A 27,136-nucleotide genomic window follows, 5' to 3' on the forward strand; every position below is an offset into this window, starting at 1 on the left:
TTTTGTCAGTGGGTTTTTTTTGGTTTTGACAGCTTATAAAGGGTCTAAAAAGGGTCTAGCCATGATCACAAACCAAAAGCAAAAGGTCAAACTCCCCTCATTTCAGTGTCTTCCTGTTACAACTGGAAAGCTCTTGCCTTTTCAGCCTTGCAAAGCTCATGTTACAAGAAGCAGCAAAAGGCAGAGCATTTAGCTGGACTTTTCTGATCCATTGGCCCTTTGGAAAATGTCTAAATCCCTAATCTAGTTTGATGTGCTGGGGAGGAGGCACTGAGGAATGCGGTGCAGAGTGCTGTTAGAAAAAAATACAGGCAGGTATGTAATGTTTTGGAAAGGCGAGTGCTTTTCTTGAACTCTTAAATCTTCGATTACAATCACTTCTCATATTTTTTAATGTTAATTCAGTATTGTAAGTTTTTACTACATATATTCTTTTTCAGGAATGATCTATAGTTTGGTATACCATTTTAAGATGCTACAACTCAGACCTCAAGAGTCCAGCTTTTCACAGAGCATCAGGCTCTTTCAAATAGCTGTCTAGAATCAGTAGTGAATTTTGAAGCCTTGACCACTTGTCTGCCTCTTGGCTTTATCAACTATAGTAATTAGGCAATTAGTAACGAAATGATGATAGGTTATGAGCAAAGTGTACAGTGGAAAATAAAAAATGTTGCTGAGGGGGACACGTAGACAGTAGACTATTTTAAAAACCTGTTCTTAGCTAGAATCTGTATGACTTTATAATCACCTCTGCAATCTGCAGCAAAGTGACAGATTTAACTTTCAGGACTGGAATTTTAGGAGGGTAAAATCAACAGTTCTCTTAAACAGAGATACTCCCACATGCTTTTGTGTCCAGTGGTAATGGGTTATGCTGCCTTTTCAATTCTTCTCCAGGAGTTGAGAAAGTTGGGAAGGCAGATCAGACCCTTGGCGGACTATCTTCCTATGTGAAGTTTGGGACTATCCGAGATCCAGGCCTGCTTGGCTGGAAGAAAATTCCTTTCATGTATTGCAAGGGCTGAGGTTAATGAAGAAAATTGACCCTCCTTAAAATAGGAAAACACCTTTAGTTCTCTGCTCATAATCCATTATGAATAACTATTCATCCAACTTGCTGAATCACATACTGTTTATTATAAATGTGCGGCTTGTAGCATCTGTGTACTGATCATTGAAACACTGTTGGCTATTTCTAACGAATATGTCTGATGTGAAAATTTGCCTGTTTGAATAAGTATGGTCTTTATGTAACTGTCTGGAGGAAAGAAGGGGGTAAAAGTTGATATTACTGTGTTTATGCAGTAGCTCTAAAGGTGATTACCGGAGTGCATGTGGAGCTGGCACTTGTGAGAACAAGATACAGCTCTTCCTGTTCCTGGTTTTATAACTAGGTGGTGCTGTTGAATCATCAGTCTCAAGACTGGGTTTTGGTAGTAGTTCATTTAATAATGCCTTCTGCTGGTATATAATTGTGGTGTAAGGCTGTACTGTTCGCTCTTGTGTCCTGTCAACTTAAGCACTGGACATAGAAACGGACAATAGGGGAGGGTTTACAAAACTGCATAGATTTCATGCTCAGGAAGCTTCCTCTGGTGTTTATGCTAAATTTTATATGATGTTTTTTTGAATAAGCGTAACTAAAATTATTCCCTTTTAACCTCTTAGATTTTTCTAAATGCACATGGACAATTGTGTCCTTCTACAATAACCATTTAGTCCTGTTGCCCGTTTTCACTGAATTTTAAAAACATTCATTCAGTCCTTGTTTGTCTTTTGTTGCATCTTTTGAAGCACTGATCTGTGTTAGCAGCGCTGATAATAGACAACTAATTCTGGAAAAAAAAGTGCTGACTTCCTAGTCCATCACGTGAAAACTTGCATACAACGCTAAGCTCCTGGAATATCATCTGATCTCATATCCAAGCAGCTGGCTGCTACTGCAGTAGGTTTCTTTGCTGCTACTGCTTTTCAAATCATGTTGTTGAAGTCATTGTGATCCAGAGAGGGGAAGCGTAGTTTTCCTGACAGCAGAGGGGAAAAATCAATGGAAAAGATGATTAGAAATGCTAGGAGTTAGTGACTGAGACTTGACAGATGTAGTTCAGAAAACATGAGCTGGAGACATTAATGAATCCTGGGAACTTATTTTAGAGGATAGAGACACTGTGATGCAGGGGACAGTAAAAGGAAAAAAATACATTTCCAACATGGTGTTGCCTCTGGGAATATTTCAGGGACCAGACATGCAGAGGGTAGCAGGTGGGGGTCTGGCATGCTCACGTAGCCCTAGCATCATAAGCATGCCTCATCTCTGAGGGATGTTCCTAACACATCGAGGAAGGCAGTGGTAGGATTTCTTCTTGCGAGACTGGAGACCAGCACATTTGGGAGGAATAGTTACTGGTCTGTGGAATCTCTTTGGAGAAAGTCAGAAAAAGTAATTAAAAAGAGGAAGAGTTTGAAGTGGTTTATTCCTGCCAAGTGGTCTAGGCAGGCAAGGGGAACCACGTCCTGCTATATGGACAGGTCTGCAAGAATAGGTCAATGAACTTGTGCTGTGTTCAAATGGCCATATGTTTTGTGCCAGGTCTAGCTCTGCAGTCTGCTGGGAAGCAATATCAGTCTGGGATTTGACCATTTCTCCCCAGACTGTCAGCTCTTTTATTTAATTTGTTTTCCATCAAACTCTCCAGAAGAAATATCTTCTACATCAGTATGCAACTGTATTCCAAAAGGTATTGTGCATTGGAGAGTAAAATGTAATTCTACTTCTGTATTTTGGAGTAAGGTAACCAAAAGTCCAGTGACAATTTGAAAGGATACTTGCTTTGGGAAATTGTATCTGATGAAATGAAGGTTATCCTTGTGTCTGTCAGCAAGAATGTTCATCTTCCCTTGTTTTGCTAAACTATTCAATCCATACAAAATAAATGAGATAGTTTCCCAGTTATATTCATTAGTCTTTAAAGCCTTGTTCTTCTGCCAGTTGGGAAAATGAAGGGAGAAAAAAAATACGTTTGTAGTCTGAGTGCTGGAACTTTTGGCAAATACTTTATTAAGTCAAATATTCAGAAAAAAATGATCAGTGGATTTACCTGATTTATTGTGGATTAATCAACTAGAAATTAGGTGAGGTTGGTGAATTAATACTTAATCCAAATGTAACACCGGTGAACTCTTGGGGATGTTTCACACCTTTACTTCTAACTGCTGATTGCTGAGGAGCATTTATTTGTGTTAAAAGCATTCCTCTGAAACCTTCTGTGCACTGCGGTTCCTAAACATGCATTTGCTTTTTAAGATGTTTTAATAAAGAAAAAGAAGAGAAAAGGAGAGAAGACTGGGACTTTCATCATCTAGGTTTTGCATGTGCAGAAACCTGAAATAATATACACAATTTTCAGGTCAAACAAAGAGGTCATTCTGGAAATACACAAGATTTTTGCTGCCTTGATTAGCTGTGTTCAGCCTAACAAATTCCTAAAAAGACTTCCTAAATGTATTTGTTTAGAATCTAACCCTCTAATGTTAAACAGAGAAAGAGACAGATGTTACATTTTGTATTCCACTTCATTTATCTGATGTGTGGAAAATGTAGGCAGGTTATTAAATAGTGTAAGCAAGTGGGATCACTTGCTTAAAGAAAGAATTCCTATCTTTGCACTACCAAATACAGTTCACAGGCTTCAGAAAAGAAACAGCTTTGAGGTTTGTGCTAGGAACAAGTGATATTAAATAGCTTAGCACCTGGATAATATTAACTTTAATTACAAATGTGATAAATCAAGTATGTAATTCTAAGCTTAGAACATCATTGCTGATTCTGTTTGTTTAAAGTTCTTCAGGTCATTGTTTTTTACATTAATCCATCAGCTGCACGACATTGGGTGTCCCCTCCAGTCATTGCAATTGGCAACATGTCATGTTAAACAGATGTATTCATACGTCCCACCATTTAAGCATTTTGAAGAGGCTCACTGTTCAAGACCACAGCTTCTCAGCACCCTGTGGCTTAATATGTCATCAGAAATGCCGACAGTAAAATTTAATAGGAGTTACCTGCAGAAGGGCTCTCATTTATGTGTGACAGCTCTGTTCATGATGATGTGACATTAATGCCGTGATCTGAATAAAGCTGCAGTGAGAAATTTTTGGTGCAAGCATCCAATTCCTCAAAAATAAGAACTGTACCCGGCAGTCTGCTAATGGACAAGCACCACAAGGGTTTAAATTGAATGAGTATATGCTTGAGTGTCCTGTGTTACACTACTATCAACTCTCAGGAAAAAAAAAAGACCAAAACCCTGTGGTCCCCAAGTAATTGTGTTACCTATGATCACAGCAACAGGATTTTTGTCACTCTTGGGATATTCCTGGTATTGTGGCTCCTTTGCTGCGGCCTTTGCACACAAAAACACAAAATCTTCTCTCCTGTGGGTACAGTATAACTATAACCCGAGACAGCAGATGGATACGTTAAACAGAAAGGATATATAAAATTGCAGCGAGACAGCTGTGATTTCCATCCCTGGAGGAGAATGCAGTGCATCAGCTGTGTAGCAGCAGTGTGGTGTAAGACACAGTCCAGGTGACTTTCACATATTTCAAGAAGCTTATCAATGTCTAGGATATTTTTCTGGGGCACAGACTGGTGTGAAAGCAGTTGGTTAACACAAGGAACATGTTTATTGCAAATTCTTTTTGAGCAGGGAAGGGGCTGCTGTTTCAAGAGGAGGAGGTCGTGGACCTAGAGTTTCAGCAGTGTGAGCAGAAAAGGAAAGCTGGGCAGGACTGGCACTCAGTATGCCATTATGGCTGAATTAATACTATCTGCTGTCGTTAATTACCTCTAGAGTTGTCTCTTGGCACATGTGTGGTCAGACTCACAGGATTCTGCTTAGCGTACTGAATACCGCACCAAATATGTGAGGCTTTATGAACTGACTTCTCCCCAAGACAGACTGAATGTGAAGTAAGGCATACTGGCTCTGGGGGCTGAGGTGTGGGGCGTTTATGTACGTCTGAAAAGTCCAGCTCTTTTTAGAGGTATCAGATGTGAACTGGTGGGTGGGAAAAACCACCACTCCCTCAAAAAAAGAAGAAGAAAAAAAAAAAGGAAAAAAAAGCACCCTGTTTAAAGAGCTATCCTTTTACCTTTTATTTTCTTTTGGTGCCTTCCAACTCAGAAGCAGGTCAGACTAACTCTGGTAAACCTAATGGTAAAGAACATTTTGTCTCCGATTCTGTGGCCTGTTACTGAACTCAGTACCTGGCATAAGCAGAAAAAGCATCCTGTTCATTTGAAATGATTTAACATTTACTGTTTTCCCTGTGTTTCTGTGAAAGAGTTTCTTATGGTGATCCCTAGTGGATAGTTACAATCTACTTAAAATGCAGACTCTGTAAAAACCAGGAAAAGAAAGCACCCTTTATGATCAAAAAATATTTTGTGCAATAAAAAAACCCACCTTGTTGTTTTTGCATTGAATGTATCAAAATTACTTGTCCAAAATGAAGTTTCTGTCCTGTCCTATAGTAAGAGGTAGAGGGGAAATGGTATAGCTCAATAAAACTATGATTACTTGGGTCTGTTTTCATAATGGGACATAATACAATAGTTAAAAGGGGCTGTAGAAACTATTAAGTGCTTGATGGATGTTCATTCTAATTTGATTCATATTTTAAAATTATTAATTTAAAAAATGGAAACAAAGGAGAAGCTATGTAAGATACCAAATACTATTTCTAGAAATAAACTTTTCAAACAGCGGTGGGGTTGTGTGTGGTGGAATCTCATCACCTCTTTAGCTTAGTACATGTCAGGCACTTCAAATGCCCTCCGCAGCCCCAGCTATCAGAAATGGATGTCTTGTGAATGATCCATTTCATGGAGCTGTGCACGCTGCAATATTGATGCTAATTGCTTTAGCGAGGGTAGATTAAACCCAAGTAAATTCTGGTGGGTTCTGGAGCCCTGTTGATAATTTCCCCTTCACGGAAGAAAAAGAAAATTCCTGTTTTTTAATTTCTCAGGTCCCTGCATCCAAGTCCACGTTGTGTTCTGTTCATGTTGAGGTAATGGGAAAGGCAGACTTTTTCCCAGGAATCCAAAATAAACATTTATCTTGGTGCCTCGTGAAAAACATGAAGGAAAGGAAGCGTGTTGGGCCTACAGAAGTGATATAGGCTTTTATATGGGGATAATTTATTGATTCTTGGGTTTTTGTGAAAGGAGAGTTCACTGAGGTGTATGGCCTAATTAAATAGACTGGAACAATCTGATTCTGGCATTTTTTTCTTAAAACTGAATATATCCTGTTACATGTTTGTGCAACATGAGCAAAGGTGGCATTCAGAACTCTTACCACCCATGTTGCCTGTTGTAATAAACCATCTGCCATAATTCTTAGTGATTTCAAAAAAAATGTCCCACCTAGATTTTAACCCGTAACTGTAAGTATGAAACTGAGAATAGACAGTATGGCTTTTCCCCTGCTCCTTAATTACTTGTAATCAGCAATAGCTGGCAAAGCTTCAGTGCTTCATGGTGATAATTCTCTGTCCAGAGCTCAGCTTTCTGCAGACCGCAAGAAATATAACAGGGTGTCTTGGTAGTACAAGTGTTAGTGACATGAAATAAAGGATTGATGGTTATTTTTTAACTCGTGAGGAGGGACAACAGCATGCCAGCTGAGCTACTGCACCTTCAGGCGTCCGGAAATTTTTCTTGGGAGCTTGAAATTTGAGTGCTTCTCTTTTTTTAAAAGAGAGATATATTAAAAAACTCTTGCGTGTTCTTACACCACTTAGATATATAGTATGTGTTTCAAAGACATGTTGGTTTTTTATTAACAAGCCTGTTGATGTACCTATTTAAGTCTGAATAGTTTTTAATAGATTTTTAATGGTCGTATGTTTCAGTATTTGAAATTACTTTGGATGGGACAATATTTTGGTTTTTTTATGTCAGTTTTGAGGAACTGAACTCCACAAAGAGTACGCTGGAGTTACAGGGACACTAAAATTTTTTTGAATATATACTAATACACTTACAAGGCATCTTCCTGATACATAGAAAATATTCCACAGTGGTTTGTTTCCACTTGAGCTTTTCAAGCAGCTGTGTATTTTAGCATGGAATATTTAAAATTCTTAGCTGGATCTATGTTTTAAAGTGTACAATTCTGGTTTGCTTGTTTATCAGTTGTGGGATTTTTCACTTCTTCAGTTTTTGTTTTCATACCATACTTGCTGGTGTTGAGAAGTGTGGCTGCTTGGACTGTCTAGGTATCAGGGAGGCCGTGCCAGCATTACAAGAACATAAAACATGGAACTTAGCATTTGGAAAATAAAAATGAAGCATTCTTCAGGTTTTCACACACCCAACTATATCCTCAGATAACGGACTGGCTGAGTCTTCTCGTTTCTGAGAGTTGAATTTGAAAAATTCCTTACCCTCATGGCTGTGGCTTCTTATAATGGATGGCAGGAAAGAAAGTGGTATGGGTTTGGTGCACTTAGGAGGAGATGGAAAATGGGACTTCTTCCTGGGAAGCTGTTGGATCTGATACAACTCTGCTTTGCTGCTGAACTGAAGGTGATTGTCTTTACAGGTAACTTCCCGATTACATGTGGAAAGTGTGGTGCCTTCCCTGTGGCTTTGGAGGAGCACAACATGTAGCAAGGACTAGGAAAACAGAGTTCGAATAGAGAGCAAAGGGGTTTGAAACACTGTGAGAGTGCAGATCTGTTCATACGTCTTCACTAGCTGCAGCAAGGTGGTTGGGCAAAAGAATATTTCCAGGAGAGAAACTCTTGTCAATCTGAGATGTGTGCTGAGCCCTAGTAAATGGTTGGAGTGCAGGACCCAGTCCTGTGATCCGTGCCTTCAGGGCACAGAGGACGGCTCTTGTCTTCTCTGGGGAGCTGCAAGATCAACAGGGAGAGAAGCTGGATGACACTGATGGGAAGGAACACCGTTGGCCATTGTGCTCAGAGGTTGGGCAAGGAGGAGACCCAGGGGACAAGATCTGCTCAACCCTAAGCAGCTATGCTCAGAACTGGGGGTGCTCGCCAGCTCTCGGGGGATAAAATGGGTCAAGAAGCAGCGCTTTCATCTTTGCGTTGCAAAGGATAGCAAACACATGGATGGCTCCAGTAAGTATCTAAATAACGGGTTTTATGTAATGTAGTATAATGAAACACCTGCTTCTGTGAGAGAGGTATGGGTTGAATGAGAAGGAATTAAGATGAGTGTTATTTTTAACAGTTTAGCCAGCACTCATGAATTGACTTAGGTAGCGAAGGTCACAAGTTCAGCAGCATTTGTCGTTTCAGCCCAGTTCCTAATTAAACAAGTTTAACATTATAAGATCGCAGTAAACTCAGAAGCCCCACAGTTTTCATGTGCTATGTGTGTGGTAAAACACAAGCATTAGACGCAAGTAAATCTCAGCCTTCAAATCTTTAGAAGTATTTTTCTAAAATACATATATATGTATCTCTATATATATCTGAGTTCATCAGTAAGCCAAGGGCTGCTGAAATGTGTTTGGCAGTAGTCCCTGCTGCCTCCAAACGCAGCTGAACAAACAGCCCGCAGCTCGCACAGGAAGTCGGGCCAATTGGGTAGGAGGGCAGGAGGGGACAGCGTGGTAGATTTGGTGTCCCAGCACGAGAGAGAAGCACACTGCCACCTCTGTGTTTATATAGCCGCTAGGAACTGTGCTTAGCAATTGGTTGATCCTGCGGTTGGGTGGTAGAGAAAGACCTTTCTAGTTTTCTGGCATACATTAAATGACCAAAATGATTTTAAATAAACTTTACTTAAAGCTTTGTGTGTCTTAAAGAAAAACTCAGTTTGGGAATTTGACCGGGAGGGCTGGAGGGCTCTTGGAAAGAAAGAAAAATCAGGTTGTTTTTCTTGATGGGGGAGAAGAAATGCACCAGACTTTTTTTTAATGGTGATTGTTGTTTTCAGGGAGGGCTTTCCTGGAATAAGGTTATTACAGTGTGTTAGTAATGTGGCATCACTTTGCTTTTTTTATGGCATCCTTTTGCTCTTCGTGACTTAGCTGCTTTAGCAAATGCTTTCTCTATTTAACTTGCAGTAAGCTGGGAGGCTTCAGGAGATTGACCACAGAGACTCTGCTGGCTGCACATGAGGGAAGTGTGCACAAGACCAAATTATTTTTGAGTAGTGGAGTTTATTTAGGCCACATCTGCAGCCTGTATGATTTTACAATCACTGTTACCAGAAGTACAAGGCATGGAATAACTGCCGTCTGTTTTAGCTGTGCAGTGTGAAGTGCTATTATTAGGAGCAGCGTTAGGAGCTGGAAATCCAGATACTGACAGTGGAGGCAGAGTAGCATCTTGGAGGGACCAATTTAGAGAACTAGAAGGAGGCTTTGCCCTTCAGTGTCTGCTGTAGCTCCCAAGTAGCAGCAAAACAACTGTGGCAAGCAGGTCCAAGGAATGTTTATGGTGTGGTAGCATAAATGGCATTTACCATTGAGTAAATGCTAATCCACCGAGTCCTGGTGCAGGGCTCTGGAGTGATGCTGTGACAGTCCAGCCTTGCCCCACAGAGGGGGGATGGATGGATGTGCGATTTACACAGTGAATCTGTTGGCAGGCAGTGGCAGCAGCATATTGATAACAACAGTGTTGTTGAGTATTACGTGTCTGTTGGCAGCTTCTATTCAACAATGCCATGTTAAGCCACAGAAATTTCCCTTTTAATATATAGAAATAGGGTGAAGTGAGACTGAATGGGAAGGAGGTTCCCCCTCTCTACACCCACGGCTTTAAGAAAGATCATGATGGGAATGAGAACATCAGTGACATCACTTATGGGATCAAACACTAATTTTACTTTTGTGCACTTGTGATCTGAAAAGCAATATTGCTGATGCTATTGCACAGTTTTGTAGTAGCGGTGACTTGTATGTGGCATGCTTTCTGCTCATCTGTTTCTAGGCTATTGCTTTGTTTCTTCTCTTTCATCGCAGACTGTCATAAACATTTCCCCAGGTACTTCACAGTTAGCAGTCTCTAAAACCTTCTTCATTCAATACCTCATGTGCAACAACTGTTTTCCCTGGTTTTGATGCTTTCCTTCTTACTCATCTTTTCTATTAGGAAAAGCCCTTTCTATCGGAAGCAGCTAGGAAGAAAGAGAGAGACTTGGTAGCCAAAGAAATTGAGAAGTTTCAGGTCTCTATTCAGACTCTGTGCCGGAGTGCCCTTACACTTGGCAGGATCATGGATTACATTCAGGAAGACATGGATGCCATGAAGAATGAGTTGCAGATGTGGCGACACGAGAACAGACAGCATGCAGAAGCTCTACAGAAAGAGCAAAGGTGAGCATGGTCAGGGAAAGTTTGATTTACCTCTTGAGGCAGATTTCTGTTTTTAGGAGAGTGGAGGGTTTTGTTCACTTTTTAGAGCAAATTTGTCATCAGTCATTTTTGTGGTTTAGGGACTTTCTTTTTTTCAGTATAAATTGGTTTTTGAAGCGTTAAGGTCTTTTCAGCTCAATTTCACATGATGTACATGACAGCAGAGATGCAAACGTTTACATGAGGTGAGAGGGCTTTGTTTTGTTTTCTTCTCAAAAGTATATAAGGAGCAATGGGGGGAAAGCTTAGTAAACAAAGTAGGTTTTGAATCGGGACTGAGAGTGGATTACTCAGTAACAACTTTCTCTCTTTGTGTCATTAAATTCAGCATGTTCCCCAGTGGTGTTAGTAACAGTTGTTGTCATCTGTGCAAGGTTAAAAAACAACGTTGGAAAGCCAGGAGAGTGAAGGTGGTGTGCATAATAGAAACAAGGAGGTCAAGCCTGGAAGCAGTTTCTTTAGCCTTACTTGTCTCACCATCATGTCTTTATGGTCCTTGAAAACAGAACTTCCTTTCCAGCTGTATGTCCTCTGCTCTGAGCTAGGTATCGATCTTGGATTTGCAGTCTGCCTAGATAGATTTGCTGCTCCCTGAATCCACGTTCCATTCATGCAGAAACAAGTATGCGTGGTATTCTTAGCTAAGTCCTATCTAGGTAGGTTGCAATGTGTTAAATGTTGGAAATTTACAGCTGCTGGCTTAGTCCACTGGCTGAAGTGGGAATTAGGGCTTTGGTTCACATATAAAGTGTAATGATGTTAATTCTTTGCACTTACATAGCACCTTCTATCCCAAAACCTTGACAGACTTTAAAACTCTGGTTGGCCTCAGAATGCACCACCCCTGCAAAGAGAAAGGAAATGGTGTTTGGATTTATTTTGTGGTTGGAGAAACTGAGGCATTGACTCACTCGCCTTTGCACCACACCTAGTGACAGGGAGCAAGTCTCAAGCCTTTCTCCAGGCATGTGCGTACTCAGTGGATCTACTTTGGCCTCACTAAACAAGTCATTGGCATTGGTGCACAGTGACCGTACATGCTTCACTGGACCCATATGTCCCTGAGTTCCCAGGCAGAGTGTATTTGAGGACAAGACAGTCTCCTTGATATTGGTGCAGAAGGAGAGAGGGAGCGGGAAGAATGAACTGCCCAGCTGATTTTATTTGCAAATTTATGTCTAACCAAGCTTTACAATGGCCAGTTGACTCATGCGAGACTGCAGGCAGTCTAGCATCCCCTCAGCAGAGCCATTCAGTTCCCTTTCAGGAGCTACGACTTCCACAGTGTATCCCAGCACTTTACAAAGCTTTGTATGAGATCCTAATCAGATTGGTGTAGTGCTAAGGCATGTCCAGTCCTTCAGGAAAGAATTACAGGGTATCAGGCGTGAAGAAGACAATGCTTCCCATATGTACTGGCATTTGGATGCATGTCTTTGCTTTCTTTGCTTTTGTGAAAGACAATTGAAGGATCCCATTGGGGAAATGTTAGTGCAGTTTCTAGTGATGCCTTTTGTGATTAATGCTAATGTGGCAGAAAGGAGGGGAAAACTAAATGATTTTGAGATGCAGACTTTAGCTAATGAGTCCTCAAAGTGACTGGGTAATTCAGAATGACAGGAGGCTAGTTCAGTCTGTCATTTCCCTGGCTGTTCAGCGTTCCTGATGATCAGCAAAGCCTTACAGAAAGGGGCACGTTTGTTTTAAAGCCAAACAGCCCCATTCACTTCAGATGCATCAGTGTACTTGTGGTTTATTAGCATAGGATTTATTAAATTCCTATTGTGTGGGATTGCCTGCCCTTGTCAGCAGCTAGTGGTGGGTCAGTCTTCATATACCTTGCCTCTTCTCAGATGTCCACCTGCTGTCGCTTGGTGCTGATGGCAGCTGCTGGTGTCTTGCTGCTGGCTTGCTGGTTTTCTGTAGGAAATAGCTGGTAGTGGGCCAGCAACCTCCATAGCAATTGTATTTGTCCCTCTCTGCCACATGCTTCTCTCATTTAAGGCCGATGGGGGTGGCTGTTACCATGTGTATCATGGCAGGACCCAGAGGCCCCTGTAAAAGGGGGTGTCCTTAAAGCAATAGAATGGTTTGGGTTGGAAGGGACCTTTAACGATCATCTAGTCCAACCCCCTTGCAATGAGTAGGGACATCCCCAACTAGATCAGGTTGCTCAAAGCGTCGTCCAACCTGACTCTGAACACTTCCAAAGATGGGGCATCCACAACTTCTCGGGTCCTTGTTGTGTTACATCCCACAGATTCAAGTGCTGCTTCATCCCTGGGCCAGGTGGTTGCAGCTTTTGGCTAGGTAAAATGAAAGAAGTGCTTGGCATATGCATAGCATGGGGTGAAATAACTGCAAAGCAGTTTTTAGCAGAATTTTAGCAGAAAAACTAGATCAGCCAAGAATTGACTGTTTACTGCTGAATTGTGGGTGATCTCTCTTGAACAATATTCTGTTTTGTCCATGTCGTTAGCTTTGCCTTTGTGCTTCTTATGCTAAGCTAACTTTCAGGAAGGGTGAGCACAACTTAAATTCTTTGCAAACTTTCAGGTATTGAATGTACTTTCTTGGAGGCTTAAGTAACCTGAAGCAGCATAACGTTTCCAATAACATTACACTCTTTGTGTTTCTTTCAGCATCACAGACAATGCTGTAGAACCATTAAAAGCAGATCTGGCTGAACTGGAACAGTTGATTAAAGACCAGCAAGACAAGATCTGTGCTGTAAAAGCTAATATTTTAAAGAACGAAGAAAAAATCCGGAGGATGGTTCTTAGCATAAACCTGTCTTCAAGAAGGTGAAGAAGATGGGGGGAGCGGGAGGGTTAAGCCTTGGGACTGACTGGCGTTCCTACCAAATAAAAACAAAATAGCAGAGAAAGCAAATATATGCCTTGTTTAGATATAAAATGTTTAGGGACCACAAGTCTAAAAATTATATAAAATCCTATTATTGCATTAATCTTCAGATGTTGATATTACCCAGTATAAAATTATATTCATTGGAATGCTCAAGTTGCAGAGCTATTAAAATAATTTGTTTGTTTAGATGTGAACTGGTGTTACTCACTTACCAGGTCTTCCCAGCCCTCCTTCCCTCCCTGGCCCGTTGAGCAGTTTCTGAGCCACTTCTCTCTACATCTCCTTCTCCTCATTTCCACTGAGGTTACTTTGGAACACGCTGTCATGAAAAATGGTTATCAGATACTTCTTTTGCCCCCTTAAAAAAACTGTTCCAAACTCCCGCAGGTCAGAAGGTCCCTGAATCCTGTTTGTTATTAACAGGGAAAATTATCTATAAATCAACGCCACAAGATCAAGAAGTAAAGCTTGTGTAACTTGCAGTTCTTTGCACCAATACAGAGGTGATGTCATGGTTTCAGAGCTATTAGGAATCTTATTAGGAACAACTGAAAATGCAATATGAGCATCACTGTAAGGGAGCAGAAGTATTTTATCTGCACAGGTGTTAATTCCATTTTTATTGCATATGTTCATTTGGAAAGGATTAATTTAAGTACCTGTTTCCTCCCAAATGCATGTTCCTGTAACTTTTTGTACGTGAATAATCCACTGATCTTTTTAGTTAACTGCAGATGTCTGTACTGTTCACCTAATGACCTCTTGAGTGTACTGCACGTTAGAGTCCAGCTTACTTATTCCTAAATCTGCAAAGCATATTAACATAGGCACAACTACATGACACTGCACTGAGCACAGAAGGCTTTAGTCCCCTGAAAGGCTGTTCTCTCAAGATTTTTGTAATCTGTGAGCACATCTTCTCCTCCCATGTTGTTTGGATTGTGTATGAAGTGCTAGTGTCCTTGGGATTTTTCCTTCTTTGATGGCAAATCTGTGGGGTTTTTTCTCGGTTTCCTTTTTCTGGTACCTGGACCTCGAAAAACCTACCAAATGGATCATCCCCAAATCAGGTGAGTAGCATGTTAAATACAGACATTTTAAAGGGCAGGATGATTTGCTGCATGAGGTCTTGTTGAGGGTGGAGAGGAAATAGAGGACTTGTGAAGGAGTGGGAGAAATATTCTGATCTACCCTTAACAGCATATGACATTATGGTCTTTGCTTTTGAATTGTCACTTCATTTTTAAAATTTCAATATGTGAACTTAAATAGTGAAGCAGTATTGTGGGTAGGGCCCAAAGAGGCAGGACTCCTGCAGTGACCCAGCCCTGCACTGCCACCCTCTCCTGCCGTGTGTTGCGTCTCACCCAGGACTGGACCCTGTCCACTGCATCCTGGGTCTCATCACACAAAGGAAAAGGGATTCAGGATGCCCACCAGAATCCCCAGAGCTCAGAACTGACGGTGAAAACCTGTGTGGTCGATATATAACTTTGGAGCAGTTTGCATGCTCCCTCCCTTCTCTTGCATCTTTATGCACCTGTTTTCCTATGCTTTCTGCATCAAATATCACTTCAAAAAGGAATTGGTTAGTGTTAGGGTTTAATAACATATCTGACCTCTCCCACAGTCTTAGCTGGCTCTCTGTCTAGGTTTACTTTGTTTTTCAGTATGAAGGAACAAAGCTAGTGCCTTGGGGCTGAGGCTTGGTTTAATTTTAAAGGCAGGTTGAGGACACAGCACGAAAAAAGCAAATAAACAGCTGTTCCTCACGAAGGGGAAAGGAGCCTATCTGAAAATGGGTAGAGAAGAATGTCTGTGTATGCATGTCTGCCTGTGTCTCTCCTGCACACAACACCTTGCCTGTGCCTCGGACTTGCGTTCCAGCTTGTGGGTGGTTCATTAGCAAGGGAAACTTTGCTAGTTTGGTGGTTTGGGGTTTTAAACCCCTACATTGTCAGGCCGCTCTGGCGCTAATGGAGTCTGACAGTTCTGGGAAGCAGGACTTGTATTTCACGACGTGCCTGACATTCCTCTCTTGTGCAGGTCAGGAGGTGGCTGCCAGCCCCCCTGGGTTAGGACTAGGGAATATTCCTCAGTCAAAAAGGAAGAGCAGGACCCTGAAACACAGTGGGTAGCCAGCAAGGGACACCGGTAGGGTGACAGGACCTCCCCAGATCAGGAGGACTCAAGTCCAGGGGCAGAGGAGGCTGAAAGGAGATGGTGGGGTGATCTCAAGGGTCTCCATCTGAGGACATCATTGAGTGCTCTGGCTATTGGAGATTGTTCCCTAGAGTGGGAATGGAAGAGGCTTAGTTCTGTGTTCAGTGGTGCAGGGGAAAGGACGTCTGAAGGGCTGAGGTATGTGTAATGGGACTTAGACAGACTTTAGGTACCAGAGGGTCCAACTGTGGTTGTGAGGGACTTCCACTTACCTGGGACCTCACCCCTCAATTCTAGAGACACCAGTGCCAGGTGTCCCGAGTCCAAATGTGCTGGCTGTGTAGGAAGCTTCTAGATTCTAGATTTCTTAAGTACTCTTCAATTCACCTTATTGATGGGACGAGCTCAAAAGTAGGGCTCCATAGAAAAGCCCATTTCTCTCTGTTGTCTAAAGAGTAGCCGTGGGCAAGATAGCTCAGGTAAGGCTGTTTGCCGGTGTCTGAAGTTGAGATTTGTCTCACCCATCCATGAGTTTGAGTCCTTCAGTTCAGACCCTGCACCTTAGTTACAAGATCAGGTGTCTCCTTCCATCTCTTGGAGGCTACCTGCCAGGGTTCCTCACCCATCACAAAGGTAGATGCTCTGGGATAGCAGGCTCTGCATGCCCCTTCTTCCCCAAACTCTCACTCCCCACTGGTATCATCTAGACAGAGGCAGCTTCTCTAATTCAACCAGCTTGCTCAGGGGCAGAGCTCACTCTTGTTCTGGTCCTGATGGGCATGGCCCTGCTTGGAGGCATGTAGATGTGGAATTAAGAGTTTTGCAAATGAGCAGCTCTTGCAGAAACTGGCACTGGAGTGTTTGTTTTTCAGCCTTGTGGGTAAATGCTGTGGACTTTGTCTCTTCCTAAACTGTGGCTCCAAGCTGCCTGCTGACCACCGTTCACATCTCATTATCCTCACCAGCCTGGGCAAAAGGAACACCAGCATCATTATTTTTACCTTGAAATCTGAAATTCCTGATCATGTGTGCAACCCAGGACACACCACCTCCAAGAGAGCCACAATGCACGTGTCCCTGAGTCAGATATGGGTTCCTGCACTCCATTGAGCTGGTGCCTGGTCTTGCTGTAGCTCCCTCTGATCTGGCTCAGTGATACCGGTTTGCTGTGCTGCTGGGGATCTGAAGAGCAGATGGAAACTCCTTCTGCTCACTAAGCCAGGAAGACTGAGAGAGGGACACGTTGCTTCCTTCATGGTCTGCCCTTGCTTTCAGCTGGCTCCTGTCTGCGATTTGCTGTATTGGATTTCTTCCTTCATGAAGCCAGAATAGTTCAGAGGCCTCGGAGACAGTCTCCTGCTTATTGGGTTACTTCCCTTAAGCACATCTTGGAACATAAAGGGGAAAATGCCAATTACTTTTAAATGCTTTAGAATTGCAAAGCTCTAGCTATATTTCTGTGTCAGTAGAGAAAAGCCTGGCATTTGTAAGTCAGCCAGCCCCTTCATGATTTAGGGGATGCAGCCGATTGAAAGCTAATTGAAACTGGGCTCCCAAACAGCTTTGCTTTAAAAATTAAAAAGCCCCAGTGATTTTCTTTTTTCTCCCCCAAAGCACCTTGGATCCATCCATTGAGGAGGCAACCACTGCAGCCTGATATTGCTGCTGTGGTTGCAGAGGAGGGCAGGACCATGGCTACAGAAAGCCGAGCAAATGCAGGGCTGCGTGGGTGTTTCAAGGGCTTTTGGGAATGCATCCTCCTCTGCCAGAAGAGTCCAGGGTGGGCTAGCTCTGGGACCTTGTACTTCTTAGATGGCTAGACTGTGTCTCAGCTGAGTTTGCGCTCTCCCCTCTTCCCGGACTTCAAAAGCACATGTGGAGGCAAGTCAGTCTAGTATGTGTGATGGACTTGTGAGCTGCCAGCCATGGAGCGACTGTCAGCTCTCGGAGAGCCCCAGGTATGTCCCACAATGCCCCAGACAGCTGCCTGCAATGCCGAGACACGTCTCTACCAAAATGCTTCCTGCCATGATTTGTGAAAAAATATTAAGAAATAACATTCCCATTTTCCAGTGAGAAATTTAATCAGAAGGAATTAAAAGGTATAGTTTATAGTTTAATTTAATGTGATGAAAAAAGGATTAGCTCCCTCCCCCTCTTACCCAAATCCCAACCTAAGATGGTGGCAGCCTGGCCTCCAATTGCATCCGACAGCCACAGAAGGGAAACACTTACCAAAAAGAAAAGGGAGAGAAATTCCACCCTAGATTTATGACTTGTGAAGCAGAGGTTGCATGGGTTAGCTTTATTTTATGTCGCGCTGGGTTCCACAGACTCGACTTTGTTGTGTGCCCAAGAATGGGGTGAAAACTGATTTTTTTTTTTTTTTTTTGGCTGCTTTTGCAGGTCACTTGTGTGCTCAGGTGCTATTTTGGGCCACTGAGGCTCTTGGTTGTATATACATGGTGAAGTGTGCGTTCAGACATGTGGGGAACATGTGCTTGTCCCTGCAAGATAAGGTTTTTCCCTCCCAGGCAGTTTCCCCTTTTTGGGCATTTTTTTTTTTCGCTAGTGAGAGTGATTAGGAGCATCAGGCAGAAATGAACAGGACAGGTTCGGCCCCAGGGCAATTGGCATTGTAGGGTTCCCCCCTGCCATGCTCAAGCCAGTTGGGTGGCAAGTTCTGGTGCACAGGAGAAACTGCCTGGTGGCCCCTGCCCCAGCCCTTCTCTATTATAGACTTTCCAAAGCAAACATCTGCTATTCAGGGGAAAAAACCCAGATGTAGCTTCAACTTCAGGATCTGTCAGGCTCGTGGTGCAGCCTGATGCAAGGGAGCTTTCTGCACCCTCCCAGCCCTGGTGTTTTCACCTTGAAATGACCTCTGGGGAATCCTTGAACACCTCAGGACTTCACCAGGACCAGCAAGACTTACAGCAATGGGTAACAGCATAGTTGTGCCAATTCTTTGATTGTGCCATTTATTTTGCCCAGAGGCAAGAGGTGTTAGGGATGGGAGGCCTGCTCTGAGGTGGCACAGGGAGTCCTTCTCCTGTCATCCTGGTCATGACTTGTTTCTGCACCAAGGGCTAAGCTGATCGTTAGAGCTGGGACCAGGATGGAGCTCACTTGTCCATTAACTGGAATTTTGGGAAGCAACATGGCAGGATCTAAATGGGTCAGCTGGGAAGCACACGCAAGGCCAGGCCAAATGACCCAGTGATCCTAGAAAGCCTCTAATGCTACCGTAGTATCCACACTTGGTGGCAAATGTGCTCAAGGTGTTCTGCCCAGGCGTTGCTCCAGAGGCACCCAGGACACATTGGAAGAGGGTGCCCAGCCATTGCCTGGCCCGGTACTTCACCCAAAGTGCAGCACTGGGAAATGGACCCCTGGGACATACAGTGAAGTGCAGGTGGCACCTTTGAAAATGCATCCAGCCCTGGAGGACAGGGACTACACCTGCTGCGTTATGTTGGTCTCTGCCCTGTGCTGGATAAGACGGAGAAGGCAAAGGTGATGTGGAAACACCATCTTTGGCCTTACAGGGAAAGAAGCACATGAACACGTAGGGTGACAACCTTCTCCTTGAAGCCAGGGAGAAAATGGACATGTTCTGCAAATGAGTTTCCTTCTCCAAGGAAAATGGATGTCTTTTTCCAGATTTTGAAGGAGTGCAAATTTCTTTTAAAGAACTGGTAGATTTTTTTTTTCTTTTTCTCTTTTTTTCCTGTATGTGAAAAGACCAGGTGATTTCTGTCCTTTTCAGTACTGGTAATACTTCCAATTATGCTGGCTCTGCAAAGGACAGAACAGGGCTGGTGTTAACTGCTGCCAGTCCCACACTCTGCAGGTGAGAGGCCTCCAGAGATGGCAGAGGACGCGGTCTCCCTGTGTGTGGGGCATCACTTAGAAGGGAGTTATCTACAAACCAGAACAGCTACAACCCCATGGGCTCACAGTTGCATGCTGAGGCACAGTTGCATTTCCAAGGGACACGCAGGCATGCACGATGGGGTTAGGAGCTTCGCTCCTGGACCAGGATGGGCCTGGGGACCTCGATGAGCTCACTCGCCTGCAGGATGTGTGGCTGGGGAGGCTCTCCACTCTCTCCTTCCTCCCAAGAGAATGTTGTAGGGGCAACAACTGAAACAAGTCTGCCCCGGGGGGGCTGATATGCCCATCTTTACTGCAAGGTCTATTGAAGGTTAATCGCATAAATAATACAGAGAAGGAGAAACTACTTTCTACACAGAAGAAACTACTTAAATACCTAAAGTAACTGACACAACCCAAAACCTGAGACAAACAGAAGGAATTTCATTTCCCTGAGAAAAATAGCAGATATAGTCCATGTGCCCAGGGTATACCAGAACCTGTCACCCCTCTGTCCTCTGCTGAACCACATTTAGAAAGTTCTCATGCTGCAATACAGTGGAAGGGAGTGGCCCTTTGTTTCCACCTGGTGTAACTGCTTCTGTTTGAAAGGCTAATTATGGATGTAAATTCCTCCCTCCCCAAAAGGCCAGAAGAGCCTGTTCCAGATGAGTGGGATATAAACAGAAAGGACTTCTATTGATTTAATAGAAAAGGCATATTTTAACAGAGCTCTTTTGTTTCAGAAGACTGACTTGGTCTAGAAGGAAATGGATGGGAAGTGGTACAGGCGAGCAGCGTGGAGAGGCTGCACAGTATCTCTCAATTTCTGGGCTGGCAGCCTAGCTAGAGGGACTGTTTTCTGGCTAACAACTTTACATTGGATTAGGCTGGTAGCAAGAGGTGCTTAATTTCTTCTGTGCTTTCAGGTTTCTCTGCTTTTTGGAACAGCATCTGCTGATGCTGGAGACCAAGTATTGGCTGTGCTTGGGAGGAGCTGGGGATACACAGCATATTGCAGAGCTGTCTGGGAAGGAGAAGCTGTTTGGATAAGAAGCAGTTGCTCTGAGCAAGAGGTTCCAAGCTGGTCTGGCTTTAACCGCAAGAGGGAGAAAGGAAGTCTTTCTGTCCAATCCAAATAATCTCGGTGGTACTTCCAGTGCACGTTACAAAGCTGGAAAATAGAGTCAATCTGAGGTAGGTCCTGGGCCAGCATCAGTGCATGGAGAGTAGGAACGCGCAGGTAAGAACCAGAAGTGACGCTGACGGATTGTGAGTGAGCAGCCAGACACAGAGATGCTGGACTTTGTCTCATTGCATCCTCCTAAAGGCAGACAAGCAGCCTTTAATTGTTTGCACAATGTTGGGGGTTTGTTTTTTTTTGTTTTGTGTTTGGGTTGTTTTTTTTTGTTTTTGTTTTGGGATGCTGTTTTGGTTTGGTTTTTTTTCCCCTCTCAGAGAGATGGCAGTGGGAAGAGAAAGAGCCCAAGATGCTCCTCTCCACAATACCCAAGTTCCTTTTTTGACCATCACAGATGTGTGTGCTGGTTGTAAGGATAGATGGGAAATAAATGAAAGTGCTGTTTTTATAGTTCTCAGCTACTATAATGTCTGAGGATATGGAGAACAAAGAATGACTCCTCCAACATCTTGAGGTGTCTTCTGAGTCTGATGACTGGACATCAGAAAAATGGCATTAAAGTCAAGTATGTTTGAAACAGTGTCAACAAAGCACTCAAATGGTTAAATATGTGTATAAAAAAGTACATAAATTATGTCGTGGAGAGAAAGGTGAAAGTAAACAGACTAACAACAAATAATGAATATAAAAAGGCCATGATGAACTCCTTTATCTTGGCCTTCATTTGCACAGGTATTAAAAGTCTGTAAATTTGGGAAACTGGAAGAAAATGCTTGTAAAAGTAAGTTTCAATATATAAGTTAACCTGAGAATAAGTGCTATAATGGTGTGTTTTGACTTCATGCTAACACTAAGGGAGATAGCTAAAGATGTCCTCACCCCATGGGTGCTTGTGTCTAGAAAGTCCCAGGAGGTACTGGGAAATGATGACTTTAGAAAAAAAAACAAACATAAAGCTAGGCAAGAGTGAGCTTGGTGAGCTCTCACCTGGGCATCTCACTCCAGCCTCTAATGCAGCAAGCTGAGACCTCATTTCTTTTTGCACTGTTTTTATAGCCATGTTGATTCACAGAATCATAGAGTCATTTAGGTTGGGAAAAAAACTTTAAGATCATCGGGTCCAACTGTAAACCTAATACTACCTAACACTTTCCCCAAGTGCCACATCTACACATCTTTTAAATACCTCCAGGGATAGTGACCCAACCACTTCCCTGGGCAGCCTGTTCCAATGCTTGACAACCTGTTCAGTGAAGAAACTTTTCCTAATACCCAACCTAAACCTCCCCTGGCGCAACTTGAGGCCATTTCCTCTTGTCCTGTCGCTTGTTACGTGGGAGAAGAGACCGATCCCCACCTCACTACAACCTCCTTTCAGGTAATTGTAGAGAATGACAAGGTCTCCCCTCAGCCTCCTCTTCTCCAGGCTAAACAACCGTAGCTCCTTCAGCCACTCCTCATAAGACTTGCTCTCTAGACCCTTCACCAACTTCGTTGCCCTTCTCTGGACATGCTCCAGCACCTCAATGTCCCTCTTGTACTGAGAGGCCCAAAACTGAACACAGTATCTGAGGTGTGGCCTCACCAGTGCCGAGTACAGGGGCATGATCACTTCCCTACTCCTGCTGGCCACACCATTCCTGTTACAAGCCAGGATGCTGTTGGCTGCCTTGGCCACCTGGGCACACTGCTGGCTCATGTTCAGCTGGCTGTCAACCAGCACCCCTGGGTCCTTCTCCACCAGGCAGCTCTCCAGCCACTCCTCCCCAAGCCTGTAGCATGGCATGGGGTTGTTGTGACCAAAGTGCAGGACCCAGCACTTGGCCCTGTTAAACCTCACACAATTGGCCCCGGCCCATCGATCCAGCCTGTCCAGGTTCCTCTGCAGCGCCTTCCTGCCCTTCAGCAGATCAACACTCCTGCACAGCTTGGTGTCATCTGCAAACTTACTGAGGGTGCACTCGATCCCCTCATCCAGATCACTGATACTAAACAGAACTGACCCCAACACTGAGCTCGGGGAATATCACTTGTGACCAGCTGCCAACTGGGTTTAACTCCATCCACCACAGTTCTTTGGGCCTGGCCATCCAGCCAGTTTTTTACCCAGCAAAGAGTATTCTTGTCCAAGCCAAGAGTAGCCAGTTTCTCCAGGAGGATGCTGTGGGAAATGGTGTTAAAGGCTTTACTAAAGTCTAGGAAAGCAACATCTGCAGCCTGTCCCTCATCCACTAAGCAGGTCACCTGGTCATAGAAAGAGATCAGGTTAGTTAAGCAGGACCTGCCTTTCATAAACCCAAGCTGACTGGGCCTGATCACCTGGTTGTCCTGTACAGGCCGTGCAAGGGCGCTCAAGACACTTTGTCCTATAACCTTCCCCGGCACCAAGGTCAGACTGACAGGCCTGGATCCTGGATTCTCTTTCTGGCTCTTCTTGTAGATGGGCATCACATTTGCAAACCTTTGGTCAGCTAAGACCTCCCTGGTTAGCCAGGACTGCTGATTGAGGATGGAAAGTGGCTTGGTGAGCACTTCCTCCAGCTCCCTCAGCCCCTTGGGTGGATCCCATCCAGCCCCATAGACTCGTGTGTGTCTAGGTGGTGTAACAGGTCACAAAGAGTTTCCCCTTGGATTATAGGGGCTTCATTCTGCTCCCTGTCTTCCAGCTCAGAGGGCTCGGTACCCCAAGAACAACTGGTCTTACTGTTAAAGACTGAGGCAAAGAAGGCATGAAGTACCTCAGCCTTTTCCTCATCATTTGTCACTATGTTTCCCCCCTCATCCAACAAAGGATGGAGATTCTCCTTAGCCCTCCTTTTGTTGCTAATGTATTTATAGAAACATTTTTATTGTATTTTACAGCAGTAGCCAGATAAAGTTCTTTGGCCATTTTAATTTTCTCCCTGTGTAACCTCATGACATACTCATAGTCCTCCTGACTTGCCTGCCCCTTCTTCCAAAGGTCATAAACTCTCCTTTTTTTCCTGAGTTTCAGCTGAAGGTCTCTGTTCAGCCTGGTTGGCCCTCTTCCCTGCTGGCTTGTCTTCTGCACATGGGGACAGCCTGCTCCTGTGCCTTTAAGATTTCCTTCTTGAAGAATGCCCAGCCTTGCTGGATTCCTTTGCCCTTGGGAGCAGGCGGGGCTGCCTCCCAAGGCACTCTGTCAACCAGACCCCTAAACAGGCCAAAGTCTGCCCTCTGGAATTCCAAGGTGGCAGTTCAGCTGACCCCCCTCCTTCTCTGGGATTCAAAAACTGTGTTGCATGATCATGGCCACCCATGAGCCCATCATCACTGATTCACTGCCTAGTGCAACATGTACATCTGTGCTGCCAAATCTCTTTTGGTTTGTCATAACTGCAGACTCGTACCTGGCTCTTTGTGCATTGTCTCTCCAGAGATTTGGGAGGAGAGATAGGACAACAGAAGAAAAAATTGCTCCCTTTTACATATCAGTTAATCTGGAATTCTTTTGCAGCTGATGTGGAGCTCATCTGTCTTTCAAGAGTACTCTTGCTGTGTTATATTTAGCTGTAAAACCTAACTATGCTTGGATTTTCCTCTGCAGTTCTTGCAGGAGGGATTGTCTTCCTGTCCTCTGTTTAGCATCCTTCCCAGATTTCACTCCATTGTGCTCACCTCTTGCAGGCCAGTCTCTTCACTGAGAGTTACACTTGGAGGGGGGGAAGGAGAAGAGGACTGCAAGGAGGGATAGATGTTATTTAGGTTAGACAAAGATGCATAGCCCTTCCTGTGGCATGCAGCTTGATGTAGCAGGAAGGTTTGTTTGTTTTAGTCACACTAAGAGTTTTATTCATGCTTCTTGTTGCTCCTGGCAGGCTGGGAGCTGAATAAAAGTACCCCTCTGTCTCAGTAGTTTGGGTCTTAAGCAAACAGCCATGGGTCCAAACAAAAATGTCCTGACAGGAGAGCAAAAGGATAGCTGTTTTGGATTATGCACCAAGACCTTGATTTAAAGTGATCCTGAGCAGCCTGGATGCCGGGAAGCTGCTGAACAGAGAAGAGCCAGAGGAAGTTTTCCAATAGTGACAGGTTTTCACTGTGATGAAGCTGTGGCTGTCACCACGTGTGGGTGGAGTGGGACAAGGCAGAGGACAGCAAGAAATGCCCCACTGATGGCCTCAGCATCCCTGATAGGGCTCCTGGTGGCTGCAGGGGCAGCTCAGCTGAGGACCGTCTTGTGCTGCAGACCAGCCCCAGACCCAGTAGGAATTCGTGGGCCACCCAATGTCTGCCATACGCACAGGCTACCCCTGTGCCAGTCAGGTAGCCTGGCAGGAAGGAAAGGTGTTCTCCTCCAGTTTTAGTGCTCCCTGGCTCTCAGCTTTCCATTTCTGTCCACAGAAGTGTCAAGAAAGGGCTGGTTTTATGTTTAACTCTGTTAGACCGAGGGCTGTAAACTCAGAGGCCACATTAATAGGATACTTGTCTTTTGGAGCCAAAATGGAGGGTGAGAGACCAGGGTCTCTCACAGCTAAATACTGTTCTATTGTGCTGCATTTTATATCTGCTGGTAGGAGCGACCAAAAGCTGTGTGGGAACGCACATTAAATGTGTTATTTCATTAAAATGTCACTTTCTCAAGTATCATGTGCTATATTTGCAAGGGGGTTGCGGGTTCTCAGTATGAAACTGTGGAGAGCAACTGGAGTATAGGACCACCCGAAGACATCCAGCTGCTTCCAATGCAGTGCCGCGGAGGAGGGACAGCCTGTGGTGGAAGGCGTGTGCAAACTTCCACTCAGCATCTGTGTCTGCTACCACCCTGGCTGGCGCTGCTGGTGGCTGGGCTTTGTGGGGAAGCCACTGTGTGATGCAGGAGAGAGGATGTCTCCCCAGTGGGAGAAAAGCATGCTTGGACAGGGAAGAAACCCTTCCAGAAGGGGTAAAGTCCTTCCCAGGTTCATGTAGATGGGATGGCTTGATGGCCATGTAGGGCATCATGTAATGCCAGTTACCTGCTGGCATTTCTGCAGAAAAGGAGTCGGGGAGCTGGAGGCTTCATTGCACTGATAAAGGCAACAATATTTTTTGGAAAGTGTTGGGTTATTAAGTGCAGATTCCCCTGCACAATTAAGGCTGAAATTTGCTGAGAAGGGATGGGGGTTGTGTCAGGTGTCTAATGGCCACTGGCATGGTTTAACCCCAGCTAGCAACAAAGACCAACACAGCCGCTCGCTCACTCCCTTCCACAGTGGGGTTGGGGAGTGAATTGGAAGAGTAGAAATAAGAAAACTCATGGTTGAGATGAAGACAGTGTAAGAGGTAAAGCAAAAGCTGTGGAAAACAAGGAATTCCTTCACTCCTTCCCATGGATAGGCAGGTGTTCAGCCATCTCCAGGAAAGCTGGGCTCCATCACAAGTGACAGAGAATTGGGAAGCCAAACGCCATCACTCTGAACCCTCTTCCTTCTTTCTTCCCCCAGCTCTTTATGCTGAGCATGACATCATACGGTGTGGGATATCCCTTTGGCCAGCTGGGGTCAGCTGTCCCGGCTGTGTCCCCTCCCAACTCCTTGTGCGCACCCAGCCTACCCGCTGGTGGGGTGAGGACAGAAAAGGCCTCAACTCTGTGTAAGCCCTGCTCAGCAGGAATGGAAACATCCCTCTCTTGTCAACACTGTTTTCAGCACAAATTCCAGCCAACTCTATCCCAGCCAAAACCAGCGCACCCACTGGAGTTCACTTCCGGCTCACTCCCAGAGCCTGTCCAGAAAATTTGTCCTTAATTATTTTGTGCAAGGGTGAAGTGCCCTTTCTCATGTCCAGGGATGTAATTTGCTTTCCTGCCACCCCTTCATCTCTCCTACTCTGAACGCCCATATCTTCATATAGTCGCAATACTTGCTTTCACTGTCTCCTGGAGCTTGGCTCTTTTTTTACACCCTTGCACTCATTGTCAAGGCTTTAGACACGCTTGACTGGGAAAACTACATGGTCAAGTAGGTCAACCACTGATGTATCCACTTAGTGATCATCCTGTTGCTTGTTCTAAAGTTCCTGGGTGGTAAAGACCAGTAGAGGACTGTGATACTGATAAAGTTGTTTAAGAAATTGTTCTCTTTTGAGCTGTACCTTCTCTAAAGCTTTGGGAGATGGAAATGGAGCATCCCAAGGGTTTTCCCAGGCTCAAACGCAGGGATAAATTGACACGTACGTTTATATGTGATTTGTTCTGACTCCTCTGGGGTGGTTGCCTTAGAGGTCCTGAGATTTTTTGCTCTAAGAGGAAACAAGGTGTTGGGTATGGTGCTAGCCTTTATTCTGGCCAAGAAGATCAATATCTCTGCAGTCATCTAAAAGCAGGCGGCTTTTCTCAGGCTTTGGAAGAGCAGCTTATTACTGGACTCATGAGGAGGGAGTCCTGGAGTGGGCATTGACCACCCCTAGAAAAGTGCAGAAGAGGCCATTCAGTGGGTACTGCCTTGCTTAGCAGAAAAGGCATCCAAAACAGCTGGGTTGCTTGAAAAGTGGGTGGTGATATAGCTGCTGTTGAGTCAAAGGACTGTGTCAACACATCTCCTAGGAGACTGGCTAAGCTGCCTCCTGATTGCTGAGAGCAGCTTTTGTGGGGGTCAAGGGACCTTGTGCATCTTGTAAGCACATTGCAGGATGGATGGCTGCCCTAGCAAACCTTATGTTTGGAGGCAGGATAGTC

The 27,136-nt window shown here is 44.3% G+C and overlaps 1 protein-coding gene across 4 annotated transcripts in view; it reads left to right on the top strand.

Moving 5' to 3' along the window:
* Positions 1-13,463, top strand: part of TRAF3IP1 (TRAF3 interacting protein 1) — a 46,135-nt gene extending 32,672 nt beyond the window's left edge. For 2 of the 4 annotated variants that reach the window (XM_064452187.1, XM_064452188.1), the window contains 2 exons: positions 10,147-10,370; positions 13,052-13,463. In XM_064452187.1, coding sequence (XP_064308257.1) covers positions 10,147-10,370; positions 13,052-13,217 — 390 coding nt within the window. In that variant the 3' untranslated portion in view covers positions 13,218-13,463. The other 2 variants (XM_064452190.1, XM_064452189.1) reach the window with 2 other exon arrangements.
* Positions 13,464-27,136: the final 13,673 nt, after the last annotated feature.

Source organism: Phalacrocorax carbo, chromosome 5 (genome assembly GCF_963921805.1).
Source record: "Phalacrocorax carbo chromosome 5, bPhaCar2.1, whole genome shotgun sequence".
Taxonomy (NCBI): domain Eukaryota; kingdom Metazoa; phylum Chordata; class Aves; order Suliformes; family Phalacrocoracidae; genus Phalacrocorax; species Phalacrocorax carbo.